The sequence below is a fragment of the Echiichthys vipera genome (assembly GCF_963691815.1).
Source record: "Echiichthys vipera genome assembly, chromosome: 4".
NCBI classification, from domain to species: domain Eukaryota; kingdom Metazoa; phylum Chordata; class Actinopteri; order Perciformes; family Trachinidae; genus Echiichthys; species Echiichthys vipera.
The window spans coordinates 29370548-29396151 of record NC_139829.1 but is presented as its reverse complement, the minus strand read 5'-3'; the positions used below and the strand labels follow the sequence as shown (position 1 = coordinate 29396151).

Genomic DNA, 25604 nt, shown 5'->3' with positions numbered 1-25604 from the left:
GGCCTCCGTACTTACTGTTGAAGAAAGGAGAAGTGATATCTGTTTGCTCAGAAGTGCTCAGTTTTAGCGCCTGACTCTGTTGAAAAGGCCCGGTCTTATCTAATGAGCTCAGCATTTCCAGGTCTTCCACATCTGTGCTCTCTGTATCTCCGTACCATCATTGCAGCTGGGGAGTGACTGTATGGGCATGGCAGCAGCGCTTTCTGCTTGTATATAAGTTTCTGAATTTGAGTGTTTTGATACTTTCACAGTATTTATAGACCACATTGACCTGCTTTATAATGACAAAAACCACAGAAATCTCCATTTTTACAGTATGGGACCTTTTTAAATCATCATCAAATCACAAATCACAGGGATGTACTTCATATCGTATGTACTTCATATCGTATGTACTTCATATCGTATGTACTTTCCTGCCAAATGTTGTAGCAGAATCATTGAAGCGAGGTATCCAAACTGTAATCCGCATCACCCCGTCAGTCTACTTCCCTATTCCTCTGTTTTTTATTTATATATGATGCACCAAAATGTCCCCAATCTGGGACAGCGGCTGGTGTCATAACACAGAAGGATTTCCCGTGACACAGATCTCCTCTGTAGACATCAAGACTACATTGTCAGCGCACAGAAAGCTTCCACCTGTCAAGAGTCATCCTCTTCCTCTGATGGACCGCGGCGGTCCGGCAGCACAACTCTTAGAACTAGCCCACAAAAGCCCTCGGTATATTGAATTGTCAGCGTCTCCAGTTTTAGTTCCTGTGTGCATAGGGTGCTCACTATCTTTGCAATTATCTGCCTGAGGGGGCACGCTAAATGATGTCTTTGTCCTCCGCTCCCCTTTTGTATTAAGTTGATTTTTGGAACAGCATAAACAAGCTTGGAATTTATTCTATCCCCCTCAGCAAAAAAAAAAAATGGGAGCCATCCTAGTCTGTCAGTCCGCAATTAAGCGCTGCGGAGGAGGGGGAGTGAATTCGATCGTGTTTTTGTCGCTCCACTCTGTCTTTCAGAAGGTTTTATTTATGAGAGAAGGGACATTTACGTCTTTATTGAATTGAGTTGTAGGACCCCGGTGAACTGTAAATTTGCCTACTCCTCCCATGAATTATCCAACAATCTGATACACACACATACACACACACGCTGCCTGTCAACAGATAAACACGTCGCAGTGTGTCAGTGAACAGCAGTGGGATTTTACAGACGATAGCATGGAAAGAGTGTGTGGAAGCAATCCTGTTTGAGTTGCAGATGCAGTAAGTTGTTCAATAGAAAATAATTTTCAATAGTGTCTGTAGAAAGGACAAACCCCACTGAGGTAATGGCTGATTTTTAGCTTTCAAAATAAAAGCTCTAGTAGCTGCATGTCTTATATACAGCATTTATTTTACCCTCCTCTGTAAAAGGTGTGAGTAGGGATGCCCTGGTCAGGTTTGTTTGGTCTAGATCCAAATCTAAGTTCTTTAAATATTGGGCATCTGCCAATACAGAGTCATCTGATACTTCTATTTACCTAAATATTGACTTAATACGTATCCGACAGATTGAACTCATAATGGATTTGGCACATCTTATTTTCCAAAGCTTCTTATTTCAAATAAATGTGGGTCTTGAATCAGAACTATAAAGTTTATAAGCTAAAATTATTGATACGATAACTGGCAGAATGTGACTCCTGAAATCGATGTGAAGTGATCAGGTAGAGAAGACCTATCACTCTGGAGTTGTAGGGACTACAGCCGCAGTCCACTGGCGTTTGTTACAGAGTGATGTTTTTTTACTGTACCTCATAACCAGTCTAACTAGAGCGCAGAGGGAGCAAAAACCAGACAATAGACAGGTTTAGTTTTGTTCTTCCCTCAAGTTACTCACAGAATATATTGGATCTCAACTGATACTCATCTCACGGATTTTTGAGACCATTTCCAATTTTAGAGGGGAATAAGTCACCAATTACCCATACGGTGGCTGATATAGAACATCTTTGAGCAGGAATGAAAATAGACCTTTTCTATGTGGATTCTTTCCTGAAATGACTGTGCAAAGGTACGCTGCTTTCCCAAACAAGTAACTTTACTAAATAACGTTTAAATTCGTACTGAAGACACGTGTTAAAGTATTTAAAAACTACTCCAATATGATTGATATTTAGTTTAACATGAATTTCCCTCATAGAAAGTAAACAAAACCTCAGAGATGGAGCTGGAAGCACATCTACTGTTTCTCCCTCATTGAAGAATTCTGCATCTGGCCTCGCTTCGCCCTCCTCTGCTCACGCCTGCATGGCCCCCGCAATTCTAGAAATAAACACAGAAAATAAAGAGTAGATGAAAATACAATAAATAGTTAAAAAAAAACATATGTTCAGTATCAATTTATGACCATTTAAATATAGAACTCCTGTATGTAAGGACACCGTGTCTTAATCACCCCAAATATAATTTTCTGCATTATACAGTATGTTATGTGCACAATATAAAAAGGTTCACGTTTCCTCTTAAGCTGTTGAGCTTGAACTTTAAACTAGACCATTTAACTATCACGTATGCTTCTCTCTATTGATGTTATTGCTATTTTCACCACCCAACACATTCCTACATCATCGCAACTTGAGCGACAGGTTAAAAATCTTTCTTGTGCAGCAGAGAGAATATTTTTTCCTCCAGATGGGGAGAAGTCTTTGCGGATTCTTGAAATACCTTCAGAAGAGAAGGAAAATCGGGTGCTTCACTCTGACTCAAATGTAATGCTAACACATGAGAGGCACATACTGGGGCTCAGTGCGTCCAAACAGCCGTAGTTCGGGCTGCAGTTCAGGGGTAATTGGTGTTGTTAGGAGACGATATTAAAGAAATAAGCTTGACTGGCACTTTTTATCCTGGGGTTCCACTTGGAAATGTTTATTGTATCTCTTTTAGACTGATTGATTGCAGTTTGTCTGTGTCAGTACAGTGCGGCCCGGCCTACGCGATCGGACTTCTCACCGAGGTGATGCGGAAAGACTAATTATCATGGATGCATTCACGGGATCACATTCCAAAATCTGGAAATGATTTCTCCGAAAGTGGTTGAAACCACCGTGGAGATAAGGTCATGATTCACCACAGGGTTCCGCAGACTCGCTTTAACAGCTACCACCACCGCAGCAGCAGCAGCAGCAGCAGAGAGGAAATATGTTAATGGGTTTTTACACCACAAACATGGAACAGAGAGCCTGCATCTGCCTGTCCTCTTGCTCACCCAGTCACATATCATTGCATGTTCGAGGACCACAGTGGTGATAATTCCCAGCGTTCCACTTTTCCATGTAGGCTACGGTAAATGTCCCATGTTGGCTCTGTAAATACATTGTTGATCAAACATGCTATGGTTTGAAGAGGCCTTTCATACGTCACTCATGATGCACAGGGTGGTTTAAATGTGCCTAGCCAGCGCTGCAGTGGCCAACGAGGGTGACCCCAGAAATGCCTGGGCTTAATCAGGCGGCCACACCAGTTGTTTGTAAACTCACCCTGGCTTGAACTACAGCCACCGATAGCAGCCCATCAGTAAAGGCACGGACATCACACGGGAGATATGTGATATATCCTGGGCTCGTGTATCACTGCTTTTCACAGCTGCGGAGAATGACCTCAAGAAGTGTTTTTTAAAAATATCTGTGTACTCTGAGGTAGCTGCACAAAATCTAAAAACACAATCGTAGCCCAATGTTGAGTTGCAGCTGCTGACTCTGTTGTCAGAAATCTTAAGATGCGGCTGTTTATGATTGTTTTATGTGAAAAAGGAGCATTTCCTCACATGTTGTTAGTCTGTGTACCCCTCAGGCACTGTCTTTGTGTCAGTGTATCCAGCATTACTGTATGAGAAGTCTGTATCTTTCTCTACCAGTGCAATTCATACACATTTATTGCACTTTGAGAAACAGTGCTTTTTATTTAAATTAAATTAGTGGCACTGCTGCGTGGACTGCTGCTGCTTATGCGTTAGCCTGTGAAGCAGTGTCACTTTTCTCCTCCAGTAAACAGGCTGGTGAGTATTCCTGCCCCCTTTTGAGGGGCCCGCCTGCCTGTTTATGAGCCAGTCCAAATAAAGGTGTACTACCATATGCTGTTTTGTTGGGCTTGTTCACCTTTATACTACTAAGAAACAATCAAACAAAACACATTTTAGATTGATCTATATCTATCTATCTATATATAGATGGATATATATATCTATCTATGTGTGTATACATATATACATATTTATATGTATACCCACATGCGTTTATATGTATGTATGTATGTATATGTGTGTATATATATATATATATCGTATATGTAAATGTATGTGTATATACAGTACACACACACACATACACACACACACACACACACATATATATATATAAATAAATAAATTTTATAATAAATAAAATGTGACCATTTCAAAGGGAAACACCGCCTACATTAAGTATTCCAATGTTATTTTCATGGCCCAGGAAAGTTCAATCATTATTTGTGATTATGAGCTGCTCTCTTTCAAAGACAGAAACCAGAGAAGTCTCAAACTTGTGATGTTATCGGGTATAAGGATAGTAGTATAGGAGTATAGTATATAAGGAGTGTGGAGCTGCTCCAAAGACAGTGAATAAGACACTGATTTTGTCTGATGTTTATTTTAGATGAGCTTCATTCCATTATAGCGTTGTCAGCTGTGAAACAGAAAAGGTCCCCATATACCCCGAACATTCCCGTGGTTGCTCTCAGTGCCATCAACATCTTTCCCAATTAACAGTCTATGGAGCAGCTCCACACTTTATAATTGATGCCAATGTCACCCATGTCATCACCAATGAGGTTAATCACTCTAGTTTTTAGATACAGAAGAGAGAGTCGTTAATGTTAACTAATATCTTTAGACTGTCTTGGACCACAGGCATAACATGTATGAAATCTGAAAAAGGTGTAGTTCCCCTTTAATGCTCAGGCACACAGCTGTAACTCTTTCTCCCTGCATCCGGCCAATTTAAAAAATAAATGTTGTGTCTAATACAACAAGCAAATCATGTCTTCAACATCAATCGGTTAGGATTGAAAGCCGACTCGGTGGTAATTAGACAGACATATGAACCCCATCATGGAATGTGATTGAACCCCCTTTTTTTTTTAGAAAGATGTACTGACGCAAAGTGAAAACTATAGAACAATGCCATTTGTCAGGGGCCTCTCAGTAATGACAGCAGCTGGTCTGATGTTTCACTGAACAAGTCATTTCAGACAATTATGTGCTCAGTTGATCTACTTCTGTCCAGGGAAGCCCCTGTCAGTGGCACAACTGGGGCGCGATGACCAGCCGGCTCTTATGTAAACTTTCAGCTTGCCTTGTACTTATTAGCATCACTTCATTAAAATATTATCTGGCCTGCCCGTTTGTGTAGTGGCTCACCAAAACGCCACTGCGGCCCATTGTTTTGCCATGAGAAACGGCATCCTTGAATAATTAGCGGCCTGCCAGTGGAGCGGCCTGTGATGTAACAGAACGGAGATGTTTGGCATTATAAGAATGTCCCATTTCCATTCGACACTGTGGCACTTTGAGGCCCTTTCATGTGTAGTCTAGCATGCACATCCCATGGTGTTGGAGAGTGGGACCTCCCAGCCGCCTCGTCCTGCTGGGAGAGATAACAGTCGCTGTCCATGACACAATTCTCTTCTATCAGAGGCTAATAATTCATAAATGAGCGTTATTTGATTCATTTATATATACATATTTATAGGTATGTATGTGTTTATGTGCTGCGTTGCTGAGGAAAGCCCAGCAACGCAGCAGTATGAGCAAACATACGTTCCCTCACCAGTGGTCTTTCTTGCCCTAAAAGGGGACACGCTGTCCTTCTCTTCCCCCTGTTATGCCCCCATATTGTGAAGTGGTTCCCCTCATTGCGCAACCTCGCTGCAAACACTGCAAACCCCAAATCGGCTTACTCTCTCTTGGAGAGTAGGAATGGCAGCAGGAATGGCATTTGGCCTGTTCAAATGTCATCCGTGTAATTCTTTGCTGTAGTACATTCATTTCTAGTAAGTGTGTAGGCAATTTAGCACGCCGTGGGCCAAAGCAATTGCATCCAAATGTCAGCGAGAAAACCAGCAAAACAGCTATCTTTAAGGACTTTAATTATAAAAAAAAATTAACTCAGAAATAAAACTGTACATACCAGATACAATAAACATACCTTTCAACTATAATCTGAGGCATTATACAGATCTAGCTAAAAGCTGATTAACATCTCCAGTCCTTGGGCACGTGAACAATAATACAGTATTTACATGACATACAACAAACATTGCAAAATACTGTTCACTATGTACAGGATGCATATGATATTCACAGAACAGTAGTTATTAGATTTTTCCACCTTTAACCACCCTTTTAATACCATTGAAAACAGAAAACTGGGGAAGTTTTGTATATGGAATGGGAGAGAGTACCATTTTACAAGTTCAGCTGCGGACCTGTTGCTTATTCAATTTCCACTGAATGGTATGAGATGGGGATTTCTGATGGGCTTTTATCCACTGAAACGCCTATATGAAAACAAAATCACTCACCATATATCTTAACATGTAACTTCTAACACACACACACACACACACACACACACACACACACACACACACACACACACACACACACACACACACACACACACACACACACACACACACACACACACACACACACACACACACACACACACACACACACACACACACACACACACACACACACACACACACACACACACACACACACACTCTTTATCTCCGTAGGCCATGCTGCCCTGTATGCACTCTCTGAACTCCCACGTGTCACGGGTTTGATCCTGATGACTGAGTGAGTGGTCCTCTCATCCAGTCACAGTTAGTATTACACATTAGAATGAGGATAGTTAGTGTCTGGCTGCATGGACTTAAGCTTTCCTTGTGTCCCTGTTGCCCTCTTTCTCCCCTCCCACCGGAGCTGCATTCTCAAAGTGATCTCTTATAGCCCAGTCTAGAGTGTTGCCCGCGGGTGTTGGTTTGTTACCTGTCTGGTATGGCGGTCTGCCAGTCTGGGTCATTCCCACAGTCCACAACTGAGGCCAACAGGAAAACTCATAAACACATCGGCCCCCTACAAAGGTCTGGCCCTCAGCTTCCTGGCCCAGCCACACATCTGATTCTGCTTATGTAAGGTCCCTCTTACATCCCCATATACCTGGGATGAATGATGGATGATCAAACGATTTTAAAGAAATACCCTCCCCAGAGTAACCCCAACAGGCAAACACCGCATTTGATACGGAGGCATGGCGAATAGTTCAATTTTCAAGTCATGTCAGTGAGTAATCAGAGCAAAAGTTGAGTGTATTATTTGCTGAGGTACCTTGGCTGTTGGGTGCTTTTGACAAAGAGAACTTAATCACTCAGTGGCCATTATCTGAATACATGACTCATCTCTGAATTTAGGCAGAGTGTAATATGATACTGCACAGCACTTTTAAACATAATGCAGAAGAATGACATGAATGCTAGCATGGGTGGTACCAGTGGGAATCAAAAGCCTTCATTTTGGCAACTCTTTGTGCTGAGCTCTACCTGTAGAGCTGTGAGTCACGTGAATCGGGACTCAGAAGGGTGTACCTGAGGTAATGGGTAATGTACTTGACCGTAAATCACACATTCAGTGTGTACCTAAAATAAATCTTAAAATGCAGAGGTGTAAGGACATATTGATTCACTTGAGTATTGAAATGTTATGTTTTATGACGCTGTATAGATTCTCAAAGACACTGATGTTCAATTAGTAGTTTACATTTAAAGATTTGCGGCAGACATTGGTTAATTTTATGTTGTTTTAAACCCCCGACCGGTAGATAGCAGGGTTGTAATGGTAGATGCTTTCTTACAGTATCGCAGTATATTGAATTGTAACAATCATGTATCATGATACAAATAACGCAGCCCTATTAAATGTGTAATTCTTTGGATATAATTCCTTGAAAGCAGGTATTAAGTGATGACACAACTAACTTAATGTAATTCACATTGCAGGTATACTTTGACTGTGGTGCCAAGGTGGATGTGGTGGATGTCCAAGGCCTTATTCTATCCCCTGGCTTCCCCTACAACTACTCCTCTGGGACACACTGCGTTTGGCAGTTCTTTGTACCTGTTGATTACCAGCTTATCCTGGAAATATTTGACTTTGACGTCTTCGAAAGCCATGGCTCCGCTGCACAGTACTCTGCTATCTCTAATTTTGAAGAGGAAGAGGCAGACGAAGAGGTGACTTTCACTTCTGGCAGCTTAGTGGCAGATGAAACTTCATTACCAGCTAAAGATGCCATGCTTCATAGTGTAGAGGATGTAGGGGATGTCACAAAGACTCAGCAGTCCTCCCAAGACACTGAGGTCAAGCAAGTAGTGGTCCAGGAACAATCCACAAAGATGGAGATTGCCAAAGTCTCAAATTCTGCCAAAAGATCCACAGATGCCTCCTCTGGACTATCTTCTCCACCTCCTCCCTCTCCCGTCCTCCTCCCTGGGGCTGTGTCTCTGGGAGACAAGGCTATCAACTCTGCCTCCTTGTCTCACCTCAGGGGAGACCTCATCCCCAGTTCTAACCCAAGCACAGCTGTAGAGGAGACCACCCTTGCCTCACCACACTCCACTGACACTCCAGCTGAGAGCCCTGAAACCCAGCACTCGGTGCTTGACGCCTGCCCCCACGATGTCCTCTACATCTCAGACCTCATCACCTTCTCCTCCCGGTTCTGTGGGTCCAACAGGCCTCCCAGCAGCCAGCTGGTTTTTGGCTCCAGCCAGGAGATGGTTGAGGTCATCATGGAGCTCATCACTACCACCCACTGGGGCCGCGGCTTCGCTCTCCTCTTCCACTACCACAACCTGACCGAGCCAGGGGGGGACCGCCGTGCCTCTGCTCCTGCTGCCAGCAAGGTGGACTCTTTGCTGGCTGCTGTGAGTGGAGCTGCCTTCTTCGCAATGATACTTACAAGTGCCCTCTGCATCATTTTCAGGTAACATAAGTAGAGTAACTTTATTTAGAAGACACAAATAACACAGGCAAATAGTTTAGGGACAATAGTCAGCTTAGGGTGCACTCACACTGTCCATCTGTACAGGGCCCAAGCATGTTTCACGGGTAAAGTGTAGTTCGTTTGACCAGTGTGAGTGCAACCATACCGCGTCCACGGCCTGTTTGGGAGAGGTGGGCTTTTGTAAAGCACTTTTGCACGTGTACGAGCACGAGCGCAAGGTCTAGGGCGGTGCTGACGTCATTTTATGTGCGCCTGTTCTGACATAGAAAAAAGAAGAAGGGACCATGCGCAGACATTTAAAACAATGGCGGTGAAAGGTTCACGTTGGTGTGATGCGGAGGTGGAGTGTTTACTGCAGATTTGGTCGATGAAAAGATTCAAAAACAGTCGACAAGACGCACAAAAACTCTGAGGTCTATGGAAAGATTTGTAAACAAAGCGACCCATCGCGATGACGTCAATAAATGCGTGTGACGTGTTACGGCGTGATGACGTATAGACAGGTAAGAAGCATTTGCATGAGGCCCAGGTAGTGTGAGTACAAACGGGCCTGGGCCACGGGGGAGAGGGAGGGCCGTACATCTACCCTAAAGCACAGGGCACAGTACGGATGGACAGTGTGAGTGTGCCCTTACAGTTGGTTATTGACTTCTCTTTGCCACTATTGAACTACACTAAACGTAAAAAACTTGTAAAAAAAAAAACATTTTCACAATAGAGAGAGAAAGGGGTAAGCTCAAGGCATGTGTCTTGAGCTGTTTTTATAGAACAGATTACAAGCTGAGAAGTATTTTTCAATTTTAAAAAAAATATATCCGTGCCCTGGAGATTTGTTAGACAGATCATTTGTGTGAAGGGATAGAAAAAGTGAAAACACGTATTGCAGCTTTCCCAGGAAACCAGTCTCCCCAACTAGAAGGCAAATGTTTGATGTTTTTATCTAGTGCAAAATTGTATGAAACAATAATTCTAAAGATGGGAATCTTGGTTGGTCGTTAAGCCCCCCACTCTGTTTCAGGGCAAAATCTCCCAACAAACACTAAATGGGCTGCAACCGTTTTTTACAGACATATTCATGGTGTCCAGAGGATAGATTCTAGTGACATAGATGATCCCCCGACTTCCTCGTGTCATCAGCAGGTTGACATTTATGGTTGAGATTAAAATGTCTCAAAAGCATTCAGATTGACTGACTTAAACGTTGGTAAAGACATTTATGGTCCCCAGAGGATAGATTCTAGTGACATAGATGTTCCCCTGACTTCCTTGTGTCATCAGCAGGTTTATGGTCCCAAGAGGAGGAAGCCAAATAATTATTTGGTGTTTCCATCCACTTTCATTTATTCAAATCATCAGGTTAAAATTTCAAGTTGTCCAGCGGCCAAAACTAATAACATTCCCATCAACCTCAGCTTGACTTTACGTTAAGTGCTAAACAGATGTTGGCATGCTAACATGCAAAACTAAGATGGTAAACGTGGTATGGTTTGCCTGCTAAACATCATTAGCGTTGCCATTGGGAGCATGTTAGTATACAGACATTAGGACTCGGCTCAAAGCACTGACAATCCATAGTCTACAACAGATGATGGTCGACATGCCCCCAATTTGGAGAAGAAACCAGGAGGACAGAGAAAGAGGCTAAACAAAGTACTGGTGCGGTTGGGGGCAGCAGCTAAACGTAATTTAACCATCTACCTAAAAAAATCTGTTTAAGTATACACTATATTTAGAATACTTTCACCGCTTTACCTTACCGTTGGACAGCCCTGTTTATGTCGAGGAAACTGAAGCTGTTTTTTTTAAGATAATTTCTTTTGGCAGTTTTTCAAGCCTTTATTATATAGGATAGACAGGAAATGGGGTGAGAGAGAGAGGGGGGGAGCCGTGCAGTCGGAGTCAAACCCGCTGCCTCGAGGACGTGGGGCGACTGCTCTAACCACTCCCCTTGCTCTCTTTAAAGCTACCAGACTAAATTGCTGCCTTGATTGGTTAGCTTGTCAGTTTTGTTAGTTCCCACTCTTTGTCACAATAATGGCCAAAGTTCCTGGGGCTGCATACCTGGCGTGACAAAATTGTCGTGGGATGGCCGCAGCAGAGCACTCCCATCGTATCCAATTGAAGCAGCTACATGGGCCACAGCAGCTGCGCGAACTTTGGCTCAGGGCCCTCCGGCAGGAAAAAAACTTCATAGAACTGAGTTAAAAACAAGTACAATCTGTTTGAAAATATTAAGATACATACCTTATTGTACAAAAGGGGAATGTGAGGGCAGCACAGCTTCCAAATCTGCAGAACCAACTGTATTAAGAATCAGAGGAACACAGTGAAGCTGGCAGCAGCCACACGCTTCAGACACGCTAGATGGTAAAGAAAAAAACACCGAGCCCTACTTATGTACCATGTGTGTCTGTTCCCTTTGTAGTTTGGCTGTAACAGAAACAACCAACCAATCACGGCAGTGGTAAACGGTAAAAAGTGGTATGTCCTGTGTTGTGCAAGGTCAAACTACTATACGGGTGGCTTTTACATGAGCATAAAACAGCTCTAATTCCCCCAATGTCAACTTAAACAGGGCAAGTGGTGAAAATATTCTAAATACACACACACACACACACACACACACACACACACACACACACACACACACACACACACACACACACACACACACACACACACACACACACACACACACACACACACACACACACACACACACACACACACACACACACACACACACACACACACACACACACACACACACACACACACACACACACACACACACACACACACTTTGTTATGTTGACTCAGCTGGAAGCCTCTTTCCCTGATGTGGTGACCCTTGGTGATTAGTTGGGTTTGGCTGCAACTCTGCGGCTTCCTTGATGTAGAGCATTCTCACCATAGACAGTGGGGCATTCAAGGTACAGCACCTGGCATCAATTCCAGCGCACAAAAACACAGCGGCTGCATGAAAGTGAATGGGCGGAGAAATAGGGGAAAAGGGGACAACAGGGAGAATTAAAACTCAATGCGAGTTTGGTGCTCATAGCATTGCCAAACAATCAAAAGGTGTAATTTACAAGCTCTCAGTACGACCTCTAGTCCATCCCTGGGGAGTGTGAACACAAGCTGAGTGGTTAAATTGGAGGTTTGTAATATTATCTGCTCTGACAAGCCAAATGTTTTACCCGACTAATCCAGATAGATTCAAAATCCAGGAAGGTTTAGATTTCCGTTGGCCTTAGTTTCAGCTTGTTGTGAGAGACACCCCCGTTTATTGTGATTTGCGTTAATTTCAAATGCAGCTCAGTGTCTCCAACTCATCCGTCAGGCACAATAACTCCACAGGTTCTTACTATTAACGACAGGGAAATTGGAAACATGTGTTCAATAAAATGAAAGTGAAATTAGCGAGAACAACACAAGTCATTGAGAAGCAAGGAAAGGCAGTAGCTGTTTTTGTTCTCAGTCTGTTGTTCACGATTAATTTAAATGAGTTCCCAAAAATAATTGAAAAACAACTATCCTGGCGAGCAGGGCAGCAGTGAGATTAACTCCCAAGGTCCCCTCTGGTCAGGAAACAGCCAAAAGGTGGATGAGAGTCACAGCAGGGGTTGTCCGAAGTTGACCCGTGGCTGGTAATGAACTCATTCCACTGAGTCATTTTTTAGTGAGAGGGAAATTGCTCAAGTATGTCTGCATGCTTCATTGGTTCATATGGACTAAAGAGTAGGACAGGAAATATCTCTATATATATGAATAAATACAGTATACAGTATTTATATGGTTTTATATATGTATATATACTGTATATATGTGTATATATATATACACACACACACACACACACACACACACACACACACCATGGTTTCCTGTCCTATTCTTTAGTCCATACGAACCAATGAAGCTTGCAGACATACTTGACGAATTTCCCTCTTATTAAAAATGACACACACACACACACACACACACACACACACACACACACACACACACACACACACACACACACACACACACACACACACACACACACACACACACACACACACACACACACACACACACACCGGAGATAGAAATTAGAGAACAAAGTATTAATACTTTATTTATTCTGAAATATTGTTATTTTTTATTGTTCAGAATTTGATAGAATATCCAATGTCTCTATACCACTGCTGTACTAGAATGTTCTTTTAAAATAACCAAGGCACTTCAACAAAAAACTTTATTTTGTGAAAAAAAAAGTAGAGAACAGTAACCACTGTGTCAGAAGAGAAGACTGTCAACAGTGATTTCTTAGGGCTATAGGATTAAAAAATGAATAGGAAGTGTAGAGGTCCAAATATAAACCCATAGAGAATCTCTGGAAAATCCTGGGCGACAAAGTAATGTTCAAGAAACCCACTACAGTTACTAGTGGTTACTAGTGGTTACTTACTAGTTACTAGTAACTGTGGAAGAGACTGAAGAAGAATGGACCAAGACCAAACCAGAGCAGTGTGAGAAACTAGTGATTTTTGAATCCTATAGAAGAAAACATTGTTTAAATCCTCTTTTCTGACACAAAGGTTACTGTTCTCTAATTTTGCTCACTGTTAAAATTCAGCAAAAACCTTTATTTCACAAAATAAAAGTTTTTGTTGAATTCTTAGCAAATTCTAATCAATAACAAATAACAATATTTCCGCGTAAATCTAGTATTTCTAATTTGTTCTCGAATTCTGATCGTGCGTGTGCGCACTTGCGTGTGTGCGTGCGCGTGCGTGTGTGTGCGTGTGCGTGCGTGTGCGTGCGTGTGTGTGTGTGTGTGTGTGTGTGTGTGTGCAGTATGCAGTATACATACACACAGGAAAAAAAGGCAATGTGTAGCAATAACATCTCAGTAACAGCCACTATGTGTACTGCTAGAGTTATGGCATGTGTGGATGCAAGATGTGATGCATCTTGTTCCATCCTCCCAACGCCACAACAGACCAACTATTGAAGGAAAATAGCCACGGGTATGTTGGAGCTATTACATGTTGCGTGAGATGGTTACCATGTGAAAAAGCTCCCATGTTTCTACTTAGTCCAGCTCAATGAGATAGTGTCCATTTTTACATTTCTGGTTTAACTTTGAAAACCAGAGGAATCTTTATTCTTTGGAAAAATGCCAAGAGAGAAAAATAGGGGACATTGAAACTGAATTGCTATGGTACTGTATGTGTTTCAGACCCAAACTGTGTCCAAAAAGAGCCAGCTCCTGTGCATCCAGCAACTCTGAGGTACAGACACTTCTGTGTACTTATTCCCCCTGTCCTCTCTATATGTCACTTTCCCTCCTGCCCTACCTGTCTTTCTCTCTATTCACTTATTTTTCAGTTTTTTGATAACAGAGCTTTATCTGGCACAGGGGTGGGCAAGTCCGGTCCTGTAGAGCCACTGTCCTGCATGTTTTAGGTCTCTCCCGACCCTAACACACCTGAGTCTAACAATAATCAAACTGTGACAAGCATCAGCTGCTTCATAATGAGCAAATCATTATAATCAGGTGTGTTAGAGCAGAGAGATACCTAAAACATGCAGGACAGTGGCTCTCCAGGAGTGGAATTGCTAGCCTTGATCTAGGATCACTGGATCTTTCTTTAATATTCTTTGCCATGAAGTCCACTGCTGAAGCCCCCCCCCCCCCTCTTCAGGGGAGGGGGATGTGAGTCAGTTTGATCAACAATGGTTGATTAACCTGATGATAAAGCAGGGGGGATTTTGAAATATTTGTTATATGAATTTACGTCATGAAATGATAAGTTGTAAACCGCTGAAGTTGATACTTGGTGTTATTCAGATTCTTCACATCAGGATCATTTTTGCATTGACACACCGTTTGTAATATTCATCTATTGTAGAAAGTGAGATTGCCATGTCTTTTTGGATTATAAATCAGGTTGCAGTGCTATATAAATACTGTGGAAAAAGTATCAAAACACTCAATCCACAGAGAAATGCACACGGCCAGTATTCTGAAACTGTGCCTTTACACGAGCAGTCAGGACTTTGTGAGGTTATGATGTCACAACTCTACTATATATAGGTAGAAAGTGCAGCTACTGTGCCCTTCCTAAACTATAAGGGCACAGCAGACTGGGCTTTTTCAGGAGGGGGTCTTAAAGGGACAGACACTAAAACGGAGCGTTTTCCAGCAGAGGGTGAATACAGATATATTCAGACAGACGAGCAATAAAAAGCACGTACTCATGTTCTGGCAGAAACCCAAAATACAAGTATGCACCTGAAAATGAGCACAATATGTCCCCTTCAAAGCCTGTTACCTCTCCTGACAAAAGCAGACATTTGAAGGCATCATCCAGTGTTGTGGGAAATTATAACCGATATCTGCAGATGAATCTAAAATAATCTATTACGTTCAATTAGTGTTGACTGTCACTGCGCTGTGCTGTGGCTCTGTGCATTGCAAACCATTGCCTCAGCTGGCTTCGGGGCTTGATACCCTCTTGGAACACATGTACGTAAGATGTTTGGTATCATAATGTAGCACCGTGTATAAACCGAATAGCGCGCTTGTGTTGCAGGTGCAGGAGGGAGTCCAGATCACCGGGGCTGAGGTCAGCGAGCTGCAGCTGATGGCTGAGAATCAGACCAACCTGGAGGTGACCACGGGGCAGGACAACAACAACGACAGCCTGCCACACTCAGGTTGGGACGACACGCACCTGCACACACACAATGGATAGATTGATTTATTGGATCGCTGTTGCTGTTGGCCCTTAAACAATTAAATGTACCGTATTTATGATGAACCTCTTGCGAACACCTAAGATATGGCGTACGCCAAAAAAACACTAAAGCCCTCAAGCTCAGGAACTGCACATCGCTGTGGATGCCATTCATTTTGATTTCTTTGTAAAGAAGAAGTTAAAACTTTTGACTAGAATAATTTTGGGAATGCCCCCTGGGCGCCTTCCTAGGGAGGTGTTCCAGGCACGTCCAGCTGGGAGGAGGCCTCGGGGAAGACCCAGGACCAGGTGGAGAGATTAGATCTCCACACTGGCCTGGGAACGCCTCAGGATCCCCCAGTTAGAGCTGGTTAATGTGGCCCGGCAAAGGGAAGTTTGGGGTCCCCTGCTAAAGCTGCTGCCCCCGCGACCCGACCCCGGATAAGAGGATGAAGATGAGATGAGATGAGTAATACTGATGATCTGATAAAGTGTTAGTGCTGTCATTGGACGTTTGAGATTTGGCGAGTGTGACTCAGTTGCTGTGATGTTTCGTAAGAGATCACTTGTCAATCACACAGTGTGGGATTGCATTTTCTGCTGACGAGTGTCTCTAGGCGGCGCTCTTTCTTTATATGTTTATCTAATAGCGGTTGCCTCTGCTCACGCCTACCACCTAGTTCTTCTTTGATTCATTCCAAGCAAATGGCCATGGCTGTTTCTGAAAATGGAAGCGGGAAACCTTTCTTGCCTTCCAGGAGTTTCCTTGAAAAGATTTACACAACACTGAGCATTACAGGCTTCACATCAATACTGTGTTATAAAAATGTCATGAGATAAAACTCTTAATGAAAACAAACTAGGGATGGAAAGGTGCATGTGTTATAGTGACCGAAATCATCACAGGTATATTAGTATGATACTGTAGCTGTATTGTTAAAATGTGCTGAAAATGTTAAAAGCACACCACGTTTTACATTGAAAACCACAAATGTAAAGTGCAGCACTTTGCCCTTTTTATTTGTACAAACTAAAAAAAAACGGCCTTGCGCAGTGAATATTTGCAGACCGCATGACCATCTTCGATCAGGTTTCCCTCAACATTTATAAAAAACAACATACGACCTCACGTCAGACTTGGACTCTCTTAGAAGGCTGAAAAATATCTGGAGGGCTGTCACTGCCCTCCGCCATGTTTGTCCTAGTCGCTAAACCGACCCAAGTTGCTGACCTGCATCTGGGAAACAGTTGCCAATGTTGGTTTGTGCGGGACAGTATTTACCGTGAGTTCTTCAAATGTGGTTTTAATGATAATTCAAATTTGAAACAGTAAAACTAACCGTTGAGAGTTCTAACATGGTTTAACATTAAACAGGTAACCTTTTCATCCCTAAAACAAACTGTATGAGGAACCCTCTGTGGGTGGGTCTGTAGACTTTTCAATGGAAAGGAGAGTCGCATTAGTTGTGGAGCAGCACACAGGCTTGATCCTGGAACAATCCAAAGGCTTCACTCTCTCAGTGGGACTGAACCCAGGCCGAGAGATTTGTGGGTTGTGGCATTTAACCCACAAAGCAGCCTGGGAGTAGTTTGAACAACAGGGGAGTACAGTCCCCCTCTCTGTGTGCTTCAGTCATGGTGTAAGGAGTTTACACAAAAACACACAGCTTATAAACAGGGAAGGAGGTGAGATTAGCCTACTCTGCATGTTATTTCATTGAACCATTTAAACTCCCAGCACAACATCATAAACTCTGCTGCTTTCCTGAGTGGCAAACAGTCCTTACCAGAGGTGGGCTCCATGAAGTCAATGTGACGCATTGGCGTAAATGTAAGGTAAAGGCGAAAACAGTTATACAAATTTTTACATTATATATCTATTTATTTAACCAGCTAAGTCCCATTAGGATCTCAAACCCTCTTTTTCAAGGTATCCTTGCCCTAGCAGTTCAAAGTAGTTTCAAACATGCACATTAAAAACACATAAAACCTATAGCATGCAATAAAGTGTTTCAAACAACATGCATGCAAAAATAAAAAAACACAAGGCAGACGGTATCAGGATCTAACCATGGAAGCAAATACAAGTTCCAAATGAATAAACATCCAAACCTTTACTACGTTTTCAAATGCTCTAATTGGGATCAGCCTGAAACTGTCTGAAAGTGGTTCCAGACTATGAGGGTTGAGAATCTTAAGGCCTGTTTCCCTATTTCAATGCAAACCTTACATACGGTAATTCCTGTCATTACATTAAAACTGTGCAAATACTTCTGGTATCGCTCATTTACAGTTTAATTAAACTAAAAGTGCCATATTTTAAAACTTGAGATTTCCTTTATTTATTATAAAGCAAGTCGAGATGCTATATAAATACTGTGAAAGTATAAAAATACTCAATCCACAGAGAAATACACACAGCCCAAAACTGTGCCTTTAAACGAGCCCCCTGTCACAACTCTACTATATATACAGGTAGGTAGAAAGAGCTGCTAGAGTGCCGTTACAGTCATTCCCCGGCGTCAGTGACGGTGCAAAGATGCTGAGAGTGCTGATGTGGAAGACCCAGCAACACTGACCAATCAGAGCAGACTGGGCTTTTTCGGGAGGGGGATGCTAAAACTGAGCGTTTCAGACAGAGGGTCAGCGGGTCCAACAGGCCACTACATGCACTGCATGTTTTTTTCTCAAACGATCAGAAACAGACTTCATGAGGGTGGTACAGGGCCCGACATCTACAATGTCTACGTCTATTTTATTGAGCGGTGTATTTTGTGAATATTTTTTTCCCTTTGTTTCTGCAGTGAGTGCTGGTGGTGACACTTCCCACAGTGCAGAGGTGGACCTCTCCTGCAGCGGTTTGACTGAACTCGACCTTGGTGCGGATGAGGTTTTCATCGTCTCTGCAGCCCCTAGTCCAAACAGGCTACCCTTCTCACCTCACACGGTAACGCCTAGTTTCATGTCAGTGCAGTTAGGCCTGGTTACGCTGAGTTAGGACATTACTTGCTTCAAAGCTAAACATTCAGGAGCCCTAAAAATCTACATACTACCAACGTGGCTCTGTCCGACACTGTGGTTCAGTCTGCAATATTTCAACAAACAAACAATCTAAAAGTAGCTTTGATAGTGAATCCCTTTCCTAACAATAGAGAAATTCAATTACCCATTTTTCAAAGTCAGATTTAGCGGTGCTCATTTAGGCAAGGCAAGGCAAGGCAAGGCAAGGCAAGGCAAGGCAGCTTTATTTGTATAGCACTTTTCATACACAAGGCAGACTCAAAGTGCTTCACAGCACAACATGTCATGAATTCAAATGTATTACAGGAAGACAAAGAGAATAAAAACATAGACAATAATCAAAACAGTGCGGACGTTAAAAGTGCGAAGATTTAGCAGAAAGCTAAGGTGAACATAAAAGTTTTCAGTCTAGTTTTAAAAGTGGTCAGAGTGGGTGAAAGTCTCAAATCTTCAGGAAGTTTATTCCAGCTGTTTGTTGCATAATGACTGAAAGATGCTTTCCCTTGATTTGAGTTTACTCTGCGAACCACTAACAGATTGGTCTCAGAGGATCTTAGTGATCTAGAAGGCTTATGTAGTGGGAGCATATCAGTGATATACCTTTATATATATTTATAGCTGTATTATATATATTTAATACAGCTCTCTCTGCAAATGCATTTCTTTCATTTTTACAAATACAACTACAATAGCCTACTGCAGTTTATTTATTCTTTTACTTATATTTATTGTATGTTGTTGTTTTAAAAACAAGTTAAACAAAGAAAGTAGCCTTGATGCTACACAAGGACAGTGAGAATGTCCATTTAAATGATTCAAAAACAGTCTGACAAGACGCACAAACACTCCGAGGTCCATGGAAAGATTTGTAAACAAAGCGACGCATCGTGATGACGTCAATCAATGTGCGTGACGTGTTACGACGTGAAGAAGTATGGACAGAAAGAAGCATTTGCGCGAGGCCCAGGTAGTGTGAGTACAAACTGGTCTGGGGCGCGGGGGGAGAGGGAGGGGGGACAAGTACCCTAAAGCACGGGGCGCGGAAGGACAGTGTGAGTGCGCCCTTAATCTCAAGGCCAAACTCTCAGTGGGTGATCCCTCGCTCTGGGGAAATGATCCCTGAACCGTTGAGCATCGGAGGTGATGGGCATTCATTGCTTTGAATTGACCCAGTGTTCCTAATAAGACTGACACCATTTTATTGGCGTACGCGTGGTCCAGTCTACACCTATGAAAACTGAGGACATAAATGGCAAATGAGGATAATTAAAAGATGGGAGACGGGTTGAGGAAGCATCGACAGTGTTTTTTTCTCTCTTTTGTATTGTCTTGGAATAAGAGTTGGCATCAAACAGCTCTGGCAGCTTTTTTGAAGGACTGGCAAGCGTCTCTGCAGCCCAGGCTAATGGAGTATTATCTACAGAGCCAGATTCCCAGCTCTCTCTGTGTGTGTGTGTGTGTGTGTGTGTGTGTGTGTGTGTGTGTGTGTGTGTGTGTGTGTGTGTGTGTGTGTGTGTGTGTGTGTGTGTGTGTGTGTGTGTGTGTGTGTGTGTGTGTGTGTGTGTGTGTGTGTGTGTGTGTGTGTGTGTGTGTGTGTGTGTGTGTGTGTGTGTGTGTGTGTGTGTGTGTGTGTGTGTGTGTGTGTGTGTGTGTGTGTGTGTCACGCTTTGGCACACAGTGTGTGGTCTGCCTGTGTGTGTCCTCGATGCAGACGGCCATGTAAATAATGTCTGATGGATGTTGCTCCGCTGAAAAATGCTAAATTCATCCAGGTTAACGTTTTGTTGCTAAGGGCGAGATGAGAAGACTTCAAACCCAACTTGCTATTGGCAGGATGAGGAGATCTAAGCAGAGAAATCTGGATCAAAATAGTCTTGAACATTCCTCACTGTCATAAATTCAAGACACTTAATTTCTACCTTTTCTGAATTTTCAGGGGAGTGTGTCACATGCTTCTCCAGGTGCCCCTTAGGGGTCTCAGAACCCACCTTTGTAACAGCGACCTGTGTCGACTAGCTGATTTCTCACCCCGTGTGTCAAATCTAAAAGTTGCCATTGTGTTCGTGGAGCTTTAGTGACCAAAAGAACATTTTATTTAAAGCCCTAGCTAATTCTTGTCTAGACAAAGCTAGCTGCTAGTGACTCTGTGCAGAGGATTATCTGCACTCGTTCTCTGTCTGATGGTTGCAACCCCTAAAACCTGCCCCCTCCCCCGATCAACAGCAGCTGAGCGATCAGAAAGGATAATGTGGCCTTTGCACATCTAACCTATCAGTTAGCCTTTCCTGATTGTTGAAGCATGTATGACCTATACAAGTCTCAATACAGTAAACTGTCCTTCTCTAATAGTTTGGATATAATCACTTGTAATGTACAGCTTAGATGGTAAGTGTTGTGCATATTTGACATCGCAGATGTGACTGAGATCCTTCCAAAGCCCCTGTTGTTCTCTTGACAGCTTTACTTAATAAATAATGATTGAGACTGCCATGTCAGCCACAGACGCTTGGCTGGCTGGCTGCGTGACTGAGCGGGCCAAGCTAATCAGCACAGCTCCTTCTTGTTAATCCATTAATGTATTACACAAAACAATCTGCAGAGAGACATTCAGGTGTTAGGAGGAAATGTAGCAGGTGCAAACAGCAGACTAGCAGCCAGTCAATTCCTAATATCCCTACCATAGGGACTGTGTTGCTGCATGCAGTGATACTACTTAACTGTCAGGCAATAGAGTACCCTTTTTTTTGTTTTTTACTAAATTAGATTTAATGACTTTTTACCTGATAGTATTATCCATCTGTTTTCATTCATATTAACTGTTACAATGAGCTAAAGCAGTGCCATTGTAAGTATCTGAGCTCAGTCTTTCGATCAATGCTCAATACCAAAGATGCGTGCGTGATTCAATAACGAGCCTTGTGCTCCGTGCAGGTCATTGACCATTGGAGGTGCAGTTGAGTGCTTGAGCACAATGCCACCTCTGGTATGTGAGCTATTTATGTTGTGTGGTCGTCTTCAGTCCTAATTAGTTTGTTTATCCTCTCTAGGCCACTCTTGTCTTTTAACCTGTGTTCTTTCAGCGGATGTTTGTGTGTTACATATGTATTTATCATAAATGAACACATTTTCCTATCTGGACCCACAAGGTTTGCCCAAGGACACTAAGCTGTTGCTTATCATGCGCAGCAAAGAGAAAATTATAATTTTGCAGGCAGCAATATGTCAGTGGAGATCCTACTGTATGTTGGCCACTGCAGACAGGCCAAGACTACTCAGTTTAATGTATACATTCATGTAATACTTACAGCGGGAGAGGTTTCTGCGGCACAGTGACACCGGCCCCGGCCCTGCGAGTGACTGGCCCTCACCGGACTGCACCGCCTCACCTACTGGTACCAGGTCAGCTAAGGAAGGCAGCGGCGGTTGTGCCAGACCGAGAGCGTGGAGTGTACGTACCTTCCAGGACTTTCTCCCTCCAATGCCGCAGTTGCATAAGAAGTGGTGCAGCTGGAACTCCAACAGTCCCTTCACCAAGCTGGTGGACAGCGTGAGTACTAGGACAGGTTGATGGTTTCACTCCTAGGACCGTTTATGGCATGTGTGGTTGATGTGATGTGGTTGGTGCTAGAGTCTGCCGAGGTGCCTGTAGAATCAAGTATTCTTATTTGACTTAAAGGGTCAGTTCACCAAAAGTACATGAAATATTTCTCACTGGCTTCCTGTGGGGCTTAACCAGGCAGATGGATTTGGTGTTATCAGTAAATTGGACATTGTTTCTGGAAAGACATTTGGATTTTGAGTTTTTCACATTACTGAGGAGCATGTAGAAATCTCAAATATGGATATCTCAGAACCTGGACCACCTGTTTGGATACCACCAGGAGTTAGTAAGAGATTTTTTATCAATGATTAACAAATATATACTGTTATTTGTTACATTTATTTAAGTAAAATTAGATTTTAATACTTCACTACTACTGTCTGCAATAGCTGAAATATGAGTTAGGTTTCCTAAATCCCCATATATCCCCATATATACTGTATATATATATATATATATATATACATATATATATATATATATCATCTCATCTCATCTCATCTTCAACCGCTTATCCGGGGTCGGGACGCGAGCACGTAGGTATGTTCTTGTTGTATTGGGGATGCAGAATGATTGCTTTGAATAGCACTGGCACTTCTATGTCATGCAGTCCTTTTTCACTCCAGATATTTTTGTTATTTATCACAGCATGAAAAGTATTTGTTATTTGTGAGATTTAAATGGATGAAATTGTAACAGGTTTAATCATAAACTGTGGTAAAAATTCCTGAAGGTTAATATTACTGTTCTGAAGTTTGAATTATCATTAAAATAGGGTTTGATTACTTTAACTTCACAAACTCACCCAGATGCGGGCGCAGCAACGTGGGTTTGTTTTGTGTCACTGAAAACATGGCAGCAGGCAGTGACAGCCCTTTGGATATTTTTCAGCCATCTAAGAGAGTCCAAGTCTGAAGTGTGGTTGTAAACATGCAACATGAAAACCTGAGGGTCACACTGTCAGCAGAACATGCAGAAAGAAAATCACTGCGAAAGCCTGTTATTAAAAAAAAGAAGTTGTTACCTTTAGTTGTGGTGTGTCAATATTTAAACTTGTGTAGCAGCAGCCAGACAACCTGTTGGATTGTATCGTGTAACATACTATACTTTGATTTCTGTGGGGATGGGCCTGAAAAAAAATTCAGTCAGAAGATTATTATTATTTTATTTTGCTTTAATCCCCGTATTACACCAATGCTTTTCATTGTGTGACAAGTCTAAATGTCCGAACCTCATGTCTCATATCCTTCCAGGCTCCATCCAGTTTGGTCGCAGACTGCAGAGGGGACGACAGCAGGAGGGTTTTCTCTGATGTTCACCTGGACGGTAAGGCAGACACCAGCACCATCTCTGACTCATCCATCAGCAATGCCTCCTACCCCCTTTCGCAGTCGGCCCAAAGGCAGCGGCGTCTCAACTCCACTAGCAATCTGCGGCGCACGCGCTTCACGGGGCCATGCTTCGGCCTGCTTGCCGGGACGGCAGACCCAACGAAAGCCTCCGGGGTTCCTCATGCCCAGGGTTCCCCCCCAGAACCCAGCTCTAGCTCTTCTCCCTCCACCCAGTGTCAGATTGAGAGCGGCCCGGCCGGAAAGAGGCTCGACTTCCCGGGCGAGGGTGACCACGTCAGCGTGCCCGTGTTTGCCATCTCCGAGGAGGAGGACCGGCAGCCTCTGGTCTCAGCCGAGCAACTGGACCAGACCTCTGCCTCCGCCGTGCTGAATGGATTGGTCAAGGGGACATATGAGGAGAAGGCGCCTGCCGTTGGAAGCACCAGCCTCAGCCTACAGAACCAGAGGGCCAGACCAGAGTGGAGGCCATGGGGGAGCCAGGTGTCAGGAGGGGTCGGTCCACTCCACTCCAACACACTCCCCACCATGACCGCCTCGAGCACAGTCAATGACAGCCAGCCGCCTCTCAGTCAGTCCGCAGTGCTGTGCAGTGTGACCAACCAGATGTGACCAGGCAAGCTTTAAGTCGGTGACAAGAGCAGGGACTCCGGTGGGCCAGTTATGCATTTCTGAACCACTAGTGCCACTTTGTGAAACATATAACCTTCTTCTTTAATTGCCGAAATCAACTGTTACAAAATGATTACTATATATATATATATATATATATATATATATATATATATACTGTAGCCTCCTGCTGGAAAATAGTCTTCTCACTCTAGATGTTTTCTACTTTTATAAGTTGTTTGGACAAAGATGGAATATTATGCTGCTTACTATGCCAAGGCACTGACCGCTGTGCTCTTAAGTGTTTTAAAAAAAGATATGACTGATGAACCACATTTATTAACCAGTTGAATGCTGTTCAATGACTTATGATCCTCCACCCAACCGTTGCACTTTGCTTTCAGCAGCTCATTCATCGTGGATTTTGTGCTGCCGTTTGCCAGCTATCTGCTTCTTCCTTAATGTGGATATTTCTTCTTAGCACAAGGTAAACAATGCTTCTACAACTACTTATTACCCCAAAGTGTTCTGCAGAGCATAGAACCCACATTAATATCAACGTTGCAACAGTGTATGCATACTGTATGTACTCCTAAAGCTAATACTGGATTATAAAAGGGAAATCAAAGTGACGTAAAAGCAAATAAAGTACTAATATTCACCATTATGTAGTATAAAGAGAGATCTAGCAAGCACAATAGTATTTAAAATGAGTTCTGAATTAATGTAAAGTTTAAATAAAGGCTATGTCATTTACATGTCGTGTCCCTGATCTGATGTTAGAGGTTACACCATCGGTAGGAACCTCACTTGCTCACCTGCTTCTTTGGCTGCATTTGCCTGAACTCAGTTTGTCTTCTCCACACTTTTTAAGACCTAATTCATGTCTCTGCCTAAATTGTCTGATATTTTTTTCCACAACAAAGTCCAGTTACCTTACGTCTACTATCATTTAAAAAAAAAGATCCAGAATATATAAATATGCTCCAAAAACAAACAAAAAAATATCAGCGTCAGGCTTGTTTTGGGTCTATTTAATTCAGATTTCCTCCACATTTTCCATTTCAAAATTCCACTTTTTCAGACTCAAGTTTCAGACTTAGTTTCAGGTCAATATCAAACACCTGGAAACCAATTGTTAGATGCTTATTATGTAAATAAAAGGCTTTAAAATCCAACTTTTAACACACGTTAAATTCTGACTA

The 25604-nt window shown here is 42.8% G+C and overlaps 1 protein-coding gene across 1 annotated transcript in view; it reads left to right on the top strand.

Moving 5' to 3' along the window:
* The window catches only part of LOC310946364 (uncharacterized protein), a gene marked incomplete at its 5' end in the record, with an annotated part of 26206 nt that extends 1673 nt beyond the window's left edge, over nt 1–24533 (top strand). Inside the window, 7 exons of the mRNA XM_083912806.1 lie at nt 604–724; nt 8079–9064; nt 14316–14367; nt 15673–15796; nt 18621–18763; nt 22145–22384; nt 23692–24533. Coding sequence (XP_083768932.1) covers nt 604–724; nt 8079–9064; nt 14316–14367; nt 15673–15796; nt 18621–18763; nt 22145–22384; nt 23692–24399 — 2374 coding nt within the window. The 3' untranslated portion in view covers nt 24400–24533. The remainder of the gene's footprint in view (nt 1–603; nt 725–8078; nt 9065–14315; nt 14368–15672; nt 15797–18620; nt 18764–22144; nt 22385–23691) is intronic.
* Between the last annotated feature and the right edge of the window lie 1071 nt (nt 24534–25604).